The sequence below is a fragment of the Hylobates moloch genome, unplaced genomic scaffold, assembly GCF_009828535.3.
Source record: "Hylobates moloch isolate HMO894 unplaced genomic scaffold, HMol_V3 SCAFFOLD_8, whole genome shotgun sequence".
Taxonomy (NCBI): Eukaryota; Metazoa; Chordata; class Mammalia; order Primates; family Hylobatidae; genus Hylobates; species Hylobates moloch.
In genome coordinates this window covers 7,012,089-7,027,530 of record NW_026652283.1, presented here as the reverse complement: position 1 = coordinate 7,027,530, position 15,442 = coordinate 7,012,089, and the positions used below count along the sequence as shown (strand labels likewise).

The window sequence follows — 15,442 nt, the reverse complement described above, 5'->3', positions numbered from 1 at the left end:
GCAAAATTTTTAAAGCAGGACACTATGGCCTGATGGACAGGAGAGACGAAGGTCCCTCCTCCCTCGCAGGGGCCTGGCTTCATCTCAGAAAGACCAAGTCCCTCTTGCTCCACACCCACACCCTTAGCTTCAGCCCTGGCAGTTGTGTTGTGCAGATGCTGAGGAGATGGGGACATTTTACCCCCTCCGCAGCTGCCCCAGAGGGTCTCAAACCCAGGGCTGATTTCAGGTTGCCCTGACATGGCCATCCCTATTCTATGTCCAAGTGTCATTCATGGCTAAAGCAGGCCAGGGCCCCAAGGCAACCAAGCTCCTCTCTCTTCTGCCCACTCCCACGCGCCCTCCTCTGCCCCAGTGTTCCTATCATTACGTCCTGGGCATGGAAACCCGGGCTATTCTTGGACCAGGGCTGTGGGCTGAATGAGGGCAGGAAGAACAGGGTCAATGGGAAAGGGCAGCCCAGAAAAGAGAATTCACCGCAACCTGTGGTCTCCCACTGCTTTGGTAGGAACCTTGTAAACACAGAGGCAGCCCGCAGGGAAGTCTTGGAAGAAAGGAGAAGCTGATCAGATTTAGAGACTGAGGCATCTAGAGGGCCTCCAACCGAAGGCTCCCCTGGCCCTATAAAGTCAGACTCCAGTCTCCTTAGCCCTTTCCCTCATAGACCAGCAGGTGGCACCACCAACAGGGATTTCAAAACCAAAACTAAACTAAAGTGGAAACTCAGATCTTTTGTTTATGCAAATAGTTCATTCCCTCCAACATTGCTCCGGGAATGGTCCCCCCCTCCACTCCACAGAAAACCCTCCCCTCCCTGCTGTGCATGACGCGGCCTCCCTCTGCACACAGTGCATGAAGACACTGTCGGGAGAGCCCAGGATTCAACACAGGCCTTGAGAAATGTGAGTAAGAGTGATGGGCACCCAGGTGGGAGGGAGAAGCCCGAGGAGAAGCCAGGGCATGGGAGGCAATTCAGGGAGACAGGAACACCCTTCTGTCTTCACACACCTCATCAATCCCACTGTGCACACACGTGGACACACACAACACACGCCCTATCCCTCCTCCTAGGGATCAGAGGAGACCTTAATACACAGAAGCTCATGCCATGGTCCTTTCTTCCCTCTGGGCTCACGGCAGGGAGCAGGGAGAGGAGGGGACCCCTTGCCCAGGAGGGGACACTCTGTGCCTGTGTCCCACACTCCACAGATGGTTTCTCCCAGACGTTCTTGCTGAACCTGTGGGAGCCCTTTCAGAGACCCACGGGTGGAAACCCTCACCCTCCATTAACTGGTCTCAAGCCAGTCCTATTCCTGGAAGGGGAGGGGAGGGATGGGTCCGGGCAGGGGAGGACGCTGGAAAGGGAGTGTGAGGGGAGTGTGGTGGCCTCTGGACTGAACATTGCCCCGGAGAGTGACCCGATGCAGCAGCTACAAAGACCGCCCTCCCCACCCACGTACCCCTGCTGAGAACATGTCTGTGAGGTCCAGGGTGGGCAGAGAGGAGAATGCCCAGCGGTATGGCCATCTCATCCCCTGCCACGGCCACTGCCCACATGGCAAGAGTGGTGAACCCCTCCAGCTCCAGACACTCTCTTTTGTTTTGGCAGGTGGCTCTTGTACCTCCTGGTGCCGGCCCTATTCTGCAGGGCAGGAGGCTCCATTCCCATCCCTCAGAAGTTATTTGGGGAGGTGACTTCCCCTCTGTTCCCCAAGCCTTACCCCAACAACTTTGAAACAACCACTGTGATCACAGTCCCCACGGGATACAGGGTGAAGCTCATCTTCCAGCACTTTGACCTGGAGCCTTCTGAAGGCTGCTTCTATGATTATGTCAAGGTAGGGGCAGGATGGGCAGGCAGAGGGGAGACAAAACTGGGCCCTCTGGGCTCTGGGATCTGTATGGCATGCACACCCCCCAGACACAGCCCAGCCCCACAAGAGCTGATGGCCGACGGCCTCTCTGACAGCCGGGGGATGCCCTGGATGGGCGCTCACTTGTGTAGAGGCCCTCGGTGAGCACTGAGGGGAGAAGCACAGAGAAGGAAGGGGACAGGACCCACTCAGGAAATTCACCGTCCACTGAGTCAGGAAAACCTTCCCCATCTGCTGTCTAGCTGACAGTCTTTGGGAAACCACTGTGCCTCAGCTTCCCTGTGTCCAAGGAGAAGATTGGCATGGCTGCCTGCTTCAGCAGGAACCCAGGGACGTGAGGAGGAGAAATGTGGGCTCTGGCAGCATGGGAATAGCCTTCAGCAAGGACAGTGTGCTCAGAACCCTCACCTCTGTGGCAACCAAGGGTACCTTCCCAGGCCTGTCTTTCTCTCGCCAGTAAAAATGAGCTTCAGGGCTCAAGCGGAGCCTGCGAAGGTCCAATAACTACCATTCCCAGGAGACCCCTGGAGATTATGCGTGAATTACATGAAAATGGCACGTCTTCCCCGCTCAGAAGACTTGGCGAGTGTGCAGTGTTGGGGGAGGGCGTTTGGTGGCAGAGTCAAGGAGAGGTTGAGGAGGCTGTGAGGAGGAAGGATGAGGGACGAGGCAATGCCTGCTGATGCTGAGACTGGTGGGCTCCAGGGCTCATGTTCACCCGAGGGCATCAGGAGGCACTCGAGGTGTGAATGGTTTGATTAGGCTGAGGTGGAATCTGAAGACAGAAAATAAAGTGGAGCTGTCCAAGCTCTGGGAATGAGGGGCAGGTAAAGCCTGGGTACAGACAACCAGGACCCCAGGGGAACAGACCATAGGAAGTGGTGGGGTTGGAGAAGGACCCAAAACCTGCCAGCAGAGCAGAAAACAGGGAAGGGGTGAGGTACCCCGTGCAGGACAACACGCAAAGAGTGAGTCAGTGGGAAACTCGGGGAACAGTTGAAAGTCACATAGGGAAATTTGCAGCAGCTGAGCCCAGCAGGTAGTGACCAGCCGGAGCCACTGTGGTGCATGATTCACTCTGGGCGAGACAAGGAGGACCATCACTGAGCCACCACGTGCACCACTCCGCAGCAGGTCTTCTTCCTACCCCCTGTCCTTCTTCCACCAGATCTCTGCTGATAAGAAAAGCCTGGGGAGGTTCTGTGGGCAACTGGGTTCTCCACTGGGCAACCTTCCGGGAAAGAAGGAATTTATGTCCCAAGGGAACAAGATGCTGCTGACCTTCCACACGGACTTCTCCAACGAGGAGAATGGGACCATCATGTTCTACAAAGGCTTCCTGGCCTACTACCAAGCTGTGGGTGAGTAGCTCCCCAGGAATCCCTTTTCTCTGACCTCAGCCATATTGAATGGGGGCCAAGAAAGGGAATCTTGAATCCAAAGAAGCTGAAAGCCTGGCTTTCCTTGCTTCTCCCCTCATGAGAGCTTTTCCTAACGAGGCCTGTCAACCTGGGCTCTGTCCCCATGGAGCAGTCCCCAGAGAGCATTGGAGAGGCCTGGAAGTCCAGGTGGCCTAAAGATGCCTTTGTCTTTAGGCCTCTGGTGAGTGACCTCCCTAAGATCAGAGCCACTACTCAGGTCTCCCAACAGGAGCTTAACCCACCTTCCTGAATGCCTTCCAGACGTTGATGAATGTGCTTCCCAGAGCAAATCAGGGGAGGAGGATCCCCAGCCCCAGTGCCAGCACCTGTGTCACAACTACGTTGGAGGCTACTTCTGTTCCTGCCGTCCAGGCTACGAGCTTCAGAAAGACAGGCATTCCTGCCAGGGTGAGCCAGAGTGGTGTAGCAGGGAGGCAGAGGTTGAGCCAGGGCTTGCTGGGCCAGCCGGAGCACCCCTGTGATGCCCTGCGGCTCTGCTCTCACAGCTGAGTGCAGCAGCGAGCTGTACACGGAGGCATCAGGCTACATCGCCAGCCTGGAGTACCCTCGGTCCTACCCTCCTGACCTGCGCTGCAACTACAGCATCCGGGTGGAGCGGGGCCTCACCCTGCACCTCAAGTTCCTGGAGCCTTTTGATATTGATGACCACCAGCAAGTACACTGCCCCTATGACCAGCTACAGGTACAGCCGTCCTACCCCTGAAAGACCCCTTCATCCCCTTCTGTCTGCACTTGGCTCCTCTTGTCCCAACTTCCTCCTGGACCCCCTGGCCAGCTGGGGCAGGAAAGGCCAACATCACCCATGGGCTGGGTAAGTTCCCACGCAACTGGAATTGGGTCATGGGGATCCCTTTTCACCTTCCCCTGAAAACACACATAAGGCAGGATTTCATTACCACCACCACCACCCTGGCCACCAGGCTACTACCCAGTTGGCCCTGTGTAAAAATGTCCAAGCTGAAAAAAAAAAAAAATCAAAACCCTCCTCCCCTACTAGATCTATGCCAACGGGAAGAACATTGGCGAGTTCTGTGGGAAGCAAAGGCCCCCCGACCTTGACACCAGCAGCAATGCTGTGGATCTGCTGTTCTTCACAGATGAGTCGGGGGACAGCCGGGGCTGGAAGCTGCGCTACACCACCGAGAGTAAGGCTCCCCGGAGGCCTCCCTCGATGGCCAGCAATGGGGAAAAGGTGGGAAGAAGGAAGGACAAGTGGCTCTGAAATAAATATGCCCCCTGGTCTCCCCAATAGTCATCAAGTGCCCCCAGCCCAAGACCCTAGACGAGTTCACCATCATCCAGAACCTGCAGCCTCAGTACCAGTTCCGTGACTACTTCATTGCTACCTGCAAGCAAGGCTACCAGCTCATAGAGGTAAGAGCCCAGGGCAGAGGGGAGAGAGCTGGCCCAGCATCCCAGGAGGAATTCAAGCGGGGGGTTCACAGAGGATTTCGTCTCACCCCACCTGAAGTCATAGACGTTTCAGCTGGAAGAGTCTCCTGGTCCACCAGCTCTCAAGCTTGCTGCACACTTAGAGAGTTTAAAAATACTGGAAGATTGCTTGAGCCCACTCATTCAAGGCCCATGTGAATAGCCACTGCACTCCAGCCTGAGCAATATAGCAAGACTCTGTCTCTGAAAAATAAAAATAAGCAAATAAATAAATACTGAAGTTGAGGGCCCCCAAAAGAGACTCTGATTCCATTGATCTAGAGTACAGCCTGAGCATCAAGACTATTTAAAGCTACCCAGGTGATTCTAATGTGCAGCCAAGTTTAAGAACCATTGCCCTAGTCCAATAACTCAAGAGAGCTGAGGAACTGAAAAGGCAGGGTGGAGATGTAGTGACTCATCAACACCACACAGCGATTTTGTACGGTAGGGACTAGGACCCCAATCTCCTGCCTCCTGCTCCAGGGCTCTTTTACACATGTTGGTGGTCTCACCCTGGGTCCACCTTCCTGTCCTCAGCTCTGCAGATTCAGGAGGGAATATGGTTTTATCCATTGATCAATCTCACAAAAGCTGGTAAACTAAAAATCTCTGTCTCTCTGGACAGAGACCCAAGACTGGACATCCCATCGTTGTTCAACAGGTCCACATGGAAGACTTAATCAGAATCAAAGAAGAGACCTATGATATGTCCTTAAGTCACAGTTAATTCATTTAATGCACACTTTAAGTGTCTACTGTCAGGCACTGTCCTAGATGTGGGAGGTTCAGTAAAAAGAAACCCACATAGTCATACAGCCTTTGTGGAGCTCACATTTGAATGTTGCATCAAGTCGAGTTCACCTGATGCATTGTTCTTTACTCCAAGATGCTTCCAGCTCCCTCAGGAGGATTGGGTGGGTGTCCTGGGTCCAGAAGACTAGAGACTAACAACCTCTTTGCTCCTATTACAACCCTCCCTTGCCTGCACCACCCACTGCCCTTACTTTTGCATTTTTATTCACATCATCGAATTTAAAGCAAGTCACACCGTTTCTCACATTACCTACATTTTACTCAGACATTCTAGTTCTCATACACATTCTCTCGCAACCTTTTCCAGGGCTAACTCTATGGAATGATTTTTGGTCGTTTTGTTTTGTTTTGTTTTGTTTTTGAGAGAGAGTCTTGCTCTGTCACCCAGGCAGTGGCATGGTCTCAGCTCACTGCAAACTCCGCCTCCCAAGTTCAAGTGATTCTCCTGGATTCAAGCTATTCAAGTGCCTCAGCCACCCGAGTTGCTGGAATTACAGGCGTGTGCCGCCATGCCCGGCTAATTTTTGTATTTTTAGTAGAGACAGGGTTTCTCCATGTTGCCCAGGCTGGTCTCGAACTCCTGGCCTCAAGTGATCCGCCCACCTCGGCCCCCCAAAGTGCTGGGATTACAGGTGTGAGCCACTGCACCTGGCCGAATTTTGGTCTTAGTAAAACTTATTCATTTGTCCAGTAACTTTTCATTTCAAAGACTGCCATTTCCTAATCTTGTCCCTGCTCAACAGCAACAGCACTTCACATACATCAACATCTCCGGCACCTTTCAAAGCTGCGAGGTGGCTCTAGTATTTTAGGGAAGGCCTCTGTCCTTAGGAAAACTGCAACCCAGGAGAGATAAAGTGATGCAGGCCTGGAGGCAGGGGACACCAGCATCAGAAACACCGTTCTGCCCTGGAGCACAGGCTTTTGTTTTGATACAGAAAACACTCAAACGTGGCTTGTGATTTTTTTAAATTACAAACTGTGGGATTCAATTGGACCTCAGTGGGAACAGGCCACAGTCTAGAGAGAGGATGATCGGGTCTATCAATTAGCCCTGCTCTGACTTGCTGTGGTGTGGCTCAATGCTCCTGTCTGTAATGGGCTGGGGAGAAGGAAGAAGGAGCCTTATCCACGGGGAAGCCACATCCATCCATCCGGGGGAGCTGAGAGATGTCTTTGTATTGCCTCCCACTCCTGTGTGGAAAGGGCAGGAAGGGGACCTGCACTGCCTCTTGGCACTGATAGCACCTCTGTCATCTGCTCAACAGGGGAACCAGGTGTTGCACTCCTTCACAGCTGTCTGCCAGGATGATGGCACGTGGCATCGTGCCATGCCCAGATGCAAGAGTAAGTCACAATTCAGGGATATGACCCTGGGGACCTCCCACCTCCAGCCTTGAGGACCTGGGCCAAGAAAGAAAGAGAGGTCCAGACTAAGCCTCATTCTAAGAGGCCCTCACCCTGACTTGTCCTTTGATGCCTATCGCCCATCTCAGGAATCAGTGAGCCCTCGTCTCAGCGGGATGGATGGGCTCTACCCAGAACTGAATTTCATGCCACCCAACTCCTGTCCATTGCAAGGGCCCTCCCCACTGACTATCTTTTCTAAGCTTCTCAGCCTGCTCTGCGGGTAGACAACTCACACTCCCCCCACTGAAGTTCCAGCACAGTCATTCTCAGCTCTCACCCTGCCCTGTGTTCTCTCCAAGTCAGGGACTGTGGGCAGCCCCGAAACCTGCCTAATGGTGCCTTCCGTTACACCACTGCAATGGGAGTGAACACCTACAAGGCCCGTATCCAGTACTACTGCCATGAGCCATATTACAAGATGCAGACCAAAGCTGGCACCAGGGAGTCTGAGCAAGGTAGGGACCAATGCAAATGGAAATTTCCTCCCTTCCATCCCCTTGGGGTATCCTCTCAGACTTCTCCCAGTAGAATCCCTAGGGAATGCATATTAAGGTATCTGCCAGGGCACTGACTTCAGGGGCCTAAATTGTAGTGCTAACAGGAACCTAGTAGGTTTGAAGAAGGAGGCATCTGAGCTGATGCAAAGAAAAGATTCAAACCACATAAACAGCTCACTGTCACCACATCATCCCCACTACCACCATTGCCTCCACCACACCCCCACTGCTACCATCACTGTTATCACCACCACTACCAGTAACAACACCAGCAACACTACCAATAGCATCAGTGCCAGCACAATCACCACCATCACCGCCATCACCACAATCAACACTGTTACCATTACCAACACCACCATCACCACTACCATTATCACTACCATTACCAACACCATCACCACCACCATTACTAACACCAACACCACCATCACCACCAACACCATCATCACCACCATTACTAACACCATTACCAACACCACTGTCACCACCATCATTACCAACACCAACACCACCATCATTACCAACACCAACACCACCACCACCGCCGCCATTACCACCATCACCATTACCAACACCATCACTACCACCAGTACCAACACCATCACAACAAATAACACCATCACCACTACCACCATTAACAATACCACCATTAACAACACCATCACCACCAACACCGACACCACAATCTTCACCACCATCATGATCACTACAGCTAACTCAGTGAAACTCCCCTCTCCATTCTCCCCTCTCAACCTGGTTGTGATTTTTGCACTTAGTTTTACTAAACGACTCTCATTCATTAGTGGGTATTTTTCTAACTTTTTTTAAATATTAGAAATCACATGCATTATAGGTTTGAAACACAGAAAAAAGGAAAAAAATCTGGATTATAAATGGTATTCATTAAGAGCTGGGCTTCGGAGTCAGAAAACTTCTTGCACCTTGGTTCTGGCACTTAGAAGTTATGTGACCCTGTGCAAATTATTTAAGCTCAGTTTCCTCATCCACAAAATGAGGATAATAACACACACCTGCAAGTGTCACTGTAGTGTTTAAATGAGATCATGCAGATAAAGTGTTTAGCAACAAGCATGGCACATTTTCAGCAATCAGAAGATGTAGCTACAATTATAATCTATGATTCCACGACCAAGATGCAATCACTGATAAGATTTTCATATATTCCTTCTGGTTTTTATGTCTACTTTCACAAACAGGGATCACAGCAAACATATATTAATAGTTAAGCATTCTGGCCGGGCGCGGCGGCTCACGCCTATAATCCCAGCACTTTGGGAGGCCGAGGCGGGTGGACCACGAGGTCAGGAGATCGAGACCATCCTGGCTAACACGGTGAAACCCCGTCTCTACTAAAAATACAAAAAATTAGCCGGGCATGGTGGCAGGCACCTGTAGTCCCAGCTACTTGGGAGGCTGAGGCAGGAGAATGGCATGAACCTGGGAGGCGGAGCTTGCAGTGAGCCGAGATCGTGCCACTGCACTCCAGCCTAGGCAACAGAGTGAGACTCTGTCCCAAAAAAAAAAAAAAAAAAATAGTTAAGCATTCTGATTTTTTTACTTGGCATTAAAACAAAATACAGGTCTAGAGCCTCTGAACACTTGACATTCTTTCCTTCTAGAGTTGAGCCTTTGACCTTTGGCCCTTGCCATGTTAGTTCCTCCCTGCCCCTCTCCCCATCAAGCACACTCAGTACTTGCTGGCCTCTGCAACCTAGTTTTCTTACCCATCACCCCCCAACTTGATTCTTGCATCCTCTGCCCTCAGGGGTGTACACCTGCACAGCACAGGGCATTTGGAAGAATGAACAGAAGGGAGAGAAGATTCCTCGGTGCTTGCCAGGTGAGTGGAAACACTCTGGGGCCATCATCAGGGTCTTTAGCAGCCTGCAGGGCCTCAAAAGCAGTGTGGCCCAGAAAAAGGAGAGAGAGGAGAGAAGAGGGGAACATCCCAGGAGAAAGGGAGGGAGGGACAGAGTGCTGAATTCAGTCCTGAAATGCTGCCATTTTCACTAAGCAGATGGGAAATCAGGGAATAAAAACAATGGAAGACCCCGTAGGAAGAAATAAACAAGAACAAGGGGCAAGACGTGGTGGCTCACACCTGTAATCCCAGCACTTTGGGAGGCCAAGGCAAGCGGATCACTTGAGGTCAGGAGTTCGAGACCAGCCTGGCCAACATGGCGAAACCCAGCCTCTACTAAAAAGAGAAAAATTAGCCAAGCATGGTGGCATACGCCTGTAGTCCCAGCTACTTGAGTGGCTGAGGCACAAGAATTGCTTGAACCCAGGAGGTGGAGGTTGCAGTGAGCTGAAATTGCGCCACTGCACTCCAGCCTAGGCAACAGAGCAAGGAGTCTCAAAATATAAAAATAATAATTAAAAAAAAATAAGAAGAGCCTGTCAATAGGCCAATGACGGAGGTGTGGGGATGGGAGGAGAAAGAGAAAAGAGACAGAAGCCAAAAAGAGAGGGCAAACAGGGATCTGGCTGGCTGCAGAAGGAAGAGGTGTGGGACCTGGAACTGACTTGCCCTTGTCTTCCCTGTCTCTCCCTCAGTGTGTGGGAAGCCCGTGTACCCTGTGGAACAGAGGCAGCGCATCATCGGAGGGCAAAAAGCCAAGATGGGCAACTTCCCCTGGCAGGTGTTCACCAACATCCACGGGCGCGGGGGCGGGGCCCTGCTGGGCGACCGCTGGATCCTCACGGCTGCCCACACCCTGTATCCCAAGGAACACGAAGCGCAAAGCAACGCCTCTTTGGATGTGTTCCTGGGCCACACAAATGTGGAAGAGCTCATGAAGCTAGGAAATCACCCCATCCGCAGGGTCAGCGTCCATCCAGACTACCGTCAGGATGAGTCCCACAATTTTGAGGGGGACATCGCCCTGCTGGAGCTGGAAAATAGTGTCACCCTGGGTCCCAACCTCCTCCCCATCTGCCTCCCTGACAATGAGACCTTCTATGATCTGGGCTTGATGGGCTATGTCAGTGGCTTTGGGGTCATGGAGGAGAAGATTGCCCATGACCTCAGGTTTGTCCGTCTGCCCGTAGCTAATCCACAGGCCTGTGAGACCTGGCTCCGGGGAAAGAATAGGATGGATGTATTCTCTCAAAACATGTTCTGTGCTGGGCACCCATCTCTAAAGCAGGATTCCTGCCAGGGGGATAGTGGGGGCGTTTTTGCAGTAAGGGACCCGAACACTGATCGCTGGGTGGCCACAGGCATCGTGTCCTGGGGCATCGGGTGCAGCAGGGGCTATGGCTTCTACACCAAAGTCCTCAACTATGTGGACTGGATCAAGAAAGAGATGGAGGAGGAGGACTGAGCCCAGAATTCACTAGGTTCGAATCCAGAGAGAGGTGTGGAAAAAAAAAAACTGACCAGTTGTTGATAACCACTAAGAGTCTCTATTAAAATTACTGATGCAGAAAAATCGTGTGTGAAATTCTCTTTCCTGTAGTCCCATTGACGTACCATCGGGTCATTGAATATAACTTTTTCCAAATAAAGTTTTATGAGAAATGCCAGTGTGCAAAATGAGTCAAAAGTTGTATTTACTTTAAATAAAAATATTTTGTAAGGAAGGTCATATTTAAAATATTTACTCAGGAAGGCAACAAGAACAATTAAGTTTATGCACACATTTACAATTAGGGTTATGGATAACAATAAATATCTGTGTTTTGTTTTGATTGTACAATATAAAGAAAATGCTGATTTTCCCACATGCATAGTTGTAAATATAACAGCTTTTAATTTTTCAAGACAGACTCTCACTCTGTCATCACACTGGAGTGTAGTGGCGCAGTCTTGGCTATCTGCAACCTCTGCCTCAGGGTTCAAGCGATTCTCATGCCTCAGCCACCTGAGTAGCTGGAATTACAGGCATCTGTCACTGCTGCCCAGCTAAATTTTTTGTATTTTTAGTAGAGACGGGGTTTTGCCATGTTGGCCAGGCTAGTCTCGAACTCCTGACCTCAAGTGTCCGCCTGCCTTGGCCTCCAAAGTGCTGAGATTACAGGCATGAGCCACTGCGCCCAGCCTATAACAGCTTTTTTAACAGCTCATCTTCCAATCTCTAAATATTCCTTAGGAGAAGAGTGCTACGAAATTTTTGTTTCCAAGCTGAATCACTAACAATATTGTTAAATCACTTGTATTCTTTAAGATCTCTTTAAAAATCAGAAAAGGACCCAGAACCTGGATTAAGCATTATAAGTATTTGTAATAGAACAGTATCATGATGTTATTGCACAATTGACTGTTGCAGACTTGTTTAAACAACTTTACATGACCCAGCACACACAGGCCTGAACTTCAGAAGACCAACAGAGTTAAAACATTCCCAAGTGATGAGTGTTTTCTAACTTTTTTTAAACTTTTTTTTTTTTTTTGAGACAGAGTCTCATTCTATCACCCAGGCTGGATGCAGTGGCGCAATCTCAGCTCACTGCAGCCTCCGCCTCCCAGGTTCAACGGATTCTCATGCCTCAGCCTCCCAAGTAGCTGGGATTACAGACATGTGCCACCATGCCCGGCCGGAGTGATGATGAGTTTATAAGCCCAAATGCAGATCCACAATCCCATATCTGACACCCTCAAGGCCAACTGCTGTTCGATATTCAAGATTCTATAGGTTTCACAATGTTAATACACTCTGTATTATAGGATGTCTCCAGCATGGTCCAGAGCGGCACCCTATAATAAAAGATTAATAATTCTTTACAAAAATATTTAAATATTCATAGTAAGTGAGATTAATAAAAAAAAAAAAACCTCTAAATAGTTACCCATCCATTCAGGTCAGATTTGCCATTAAATAAGTTTTAATGCCAAACTTACAAAAGCACTTTCTGTCTTTAGATCATATTGGATTTCAGGAATGTGGACCTGTATAGGCAGAAATGACATAAGAAACGTTTTCCCACAATCTACACAGAAGCATACAGAAATGGTGTGTAATACACTTGAGGAGTATACATTTATTCCAGGTTTTTAATGATTAGAAATGTTTTCAGAAGTGAAGCCTTCAGCATTCTACCGGGGACTGGAGTGGAGTGGAGGAGATGAGAGTAGTAAAAACAAAACAAATAAAAAGCCGCTGAACCATATTATTTCTGTTTTTATTTTTTTCTGAGATGGAGTCTTGCTCTGCTGCCCAGGTTGGAGTGCAGTGGGAAGATCTCTCAGCTCACTGCAACCTCCACCTCCTGGGTTCAAGCAATTCCTGCTTCAGCCTCCCCAGTAGCTGGGCATACAAGCATGTACCACCACGCTTGGCTGACTTTTGTATTTTTAGCAGAGACGGGGTTTCGCCATGTTGGCCAGGCTGGTCTCAAACTCCTGATCTCAGGTGACCCACCTGCGTTGGCCTCCCAAAGTGCTGGGATTACAGGTGTGAGTCACCACGCCTGGCCTGAACCATATTATCTCTAAAGTCCCTAGGAAACTAAGATTCTGGGTCCCTTATCCTTTTTTTTTTTTTTTTTTTTTTTTTTAACAGAGTTTTTTTTTTTTTCCCCGGGTGGGGGGGATACTGGGATTACAGGCACCCACCACTATGCCCAGCTAATTTTGTACCTTTGGTAGAGATGGCGTTTCACCATGTTGGCAAGGCTGGTCTCGAACTTGTGACTTCAAGTAATCCGCCCACCTCGGTCTCCCAAAGTGCTGGTGAGAGGTGAGAGAGTGTTGGCAGTCCTCACAGCCCTCGCTCGCTCTCGGCACCTCCTCTGCCTGGGCTCCCACTTTGGCGGCACTTGAGGAGCCCTTCAGCCCACCGCTGCACTGTGGGAGCCTTTCTGGGCTAGTCAAGGCGGGAGCCGGCTCCCTCCTCTTGCAGGGAGGTGTGGAGGGAGAGGCGCGAGCGGGAACCGTGGCTGCGCGTGGCGCTTGCGGGCCAGCTGGAGTTCCGGGTGGGCGTGGGCTTGGCAGGCCCCGCACTCGGAGCAGCCGCCGGCCCTGCCGGCCCCGGGCAATGAGGGACTTAGCACCCGGGCCAGTGCTGCGGAGGGGGTACTGGGTCCCCCAGCAGTGCCAGCCCTCGGGCGCTGTGCTGGATTTCTCGCTGGGCCTTAGCTGCCTTCCCGCGGGGCAGGCCTCGGGACTGCAGCCCACCATGCCTGAGCCTTCCCCCGCCTCTGTGGGCTCCTGTGCAGCCCGAGCCTCCTCCACGAGCACCGCCCCCTGCTCCACAGCGCCCAGTCCCATCAATCACCCAACGGCTGAGGAGTACGAGCTTATGACGCAGGACTGGCAAGCAGCTCCACCTGCAACCCTGGTGCGGGATCCACTGGGTGAAGCCAGCTGGTTTCCTGAGTCTGGTGGGGCCTTGGAGAGCCTTTATGCCTAGCTCAGGGATTGTAAATACACCAATCAGCACTCTGTATCTAGCTCAAGGTTTGTAAACACACCAATCAGCACCCTGCGTCTAGCTCACGGTTTATGAGCACACCAGTCCACACTCTGTATCTAACTGATCTGATGGGGACGTGGAGAACCTTTATGTCTAGCTCAGGGATTGTAAGCGCACCAATCAGCACCCTGTCAAAACAGACCACTCGGCTCTACCAATCAGCAGGACGTGGGTGGGGCCAGATAAGAGAATAAAAGCAGGCTGCCACAGCTAGCAGTGACAACCTGCCCGGGTTCCCTTCCAGTTTGTGGAAGTTTCGTTCTTTCGCTTTTTGCAATAAATTTTGCTACTGCTCGCTCTTTGGGTCCACGTTGTTTTTTATGAGCTGTAGCACTCACCGCGAAAGTCTGCAGCTTCGCTCCTGACCTGGTGAGACCCCAACCCACCAGAAGGAAGAAACTGCGAACACATCCGAACGTCAGAAGGAACGAACAACTCCAGATGCGCCACCTTAAAAGCTGTAACACTAACGACGAGGGTCCGCGGCTACATTCTTGACGTCAGTGAGACCAAGATCCCACCAATTTTGAGACAGAGTCTTGTTCTGTTTCCCAGGCTGGAGTGCAATGGCCTGATTTCAGCTCACTGTAACCTCCACCTCCCAGGTTCAAGAGATTCTCCTGCTTCAGGCGACCGCCACTATGCCCAGCTAATTTTTGTACCTTTGGTAGAGATGGCGTTTCACCAGGTTGGCAAGGCTGGTCCTGAGCTCTTGACTTCAAGTGATCCGCCCACCTCGGTCTCCCAAAGTGCTGGGATTACAGGCATGAGCCACCATGCGCAGCCATCATATTTTAATAATCGGAGGAGTTCCCAGGAGAGTCCGATGACTTATGTGACCTTCTAATTCCCATTCCCCCACCCCAAACTCATAAGTGTCTTATTTTCAAAGTGCACTGGAATAGGAAAATAAAGGCAAAACCAATGATCTTTGAATAGATGGTTCACAAAAAAGAGAATATAAATTGCTTTGAGGCTTTGGGGCTTAATTTCACTCATAATAAGGAAAATATTTAAATAAAATGCCATCTTTTTACCTGTAAGATTGGCAAAAATAATATACCATGGTGTGGAAAATGTAGAGAAAAAGTCACTCTCACACATTGCTTTTTGGAATGTATCCCTACGGAGAGCAATTTGGTAACAGGTAACCAAATTACAAATACATATGCCTTTTCACTCACCAATTCAACTTCTAGGAATTTAGCCCACATTTTCTCACATATGAAATAAATGGCACATGTAGATTAGTCATTGCAGGATTGTTTATAATAACAAAATATTGTAATCCTGCATTCTGAAAGATATCTGGTACCAAAGTTTCAGGTAAATTATGGAATATCCAAATGATGAAATACAATGTAACCATTCAATCCTTACTACAGACAGCATGGTAAGTGAAAACAAGTAAGATGGAGAATGTATAAAATGCTACCATTTCCATTTGTAGCCGGGTGTGGTGGCACACGCCTGTAGTACCAGCTACTTGGGAGACTTGGGGTGGGAGGATGGCTTGAGCCTGGGAGGTCGAA

At 50.3% G+C, this 15,442-nt stretch overlaps 1 protein-coding gene across 1 annotated transcript; it reads left to right on the top strand.

The window, feature by feature from the left end:
* The first annotated feature begins 776 nt into the window (after positions 1–776).
* On the top strand, positions 777–10,990 carry C1R (complement C1r). The gene is made up of 11 exons (XM_032159500.2): positions 777–902; positions 1,610–1,838; positions 3,043–3,235; positions 3,557–3,703; positions 3,802–3,998; positions 4,314–4,461; positions 4,569–4,690; positions 6,832–6,910; positions 7,273–7,428; positions 9,260–9,334; positions 10,051–10,990. Coding segments are annotated over exons 1-11 (2,118 nt in total). The 5' UTR covers positions 777–900; the 3' UTR covers positions 10,821–10,990.
* Positions 10,991–15,442: the final 4,452 nt, after the last annotated feature.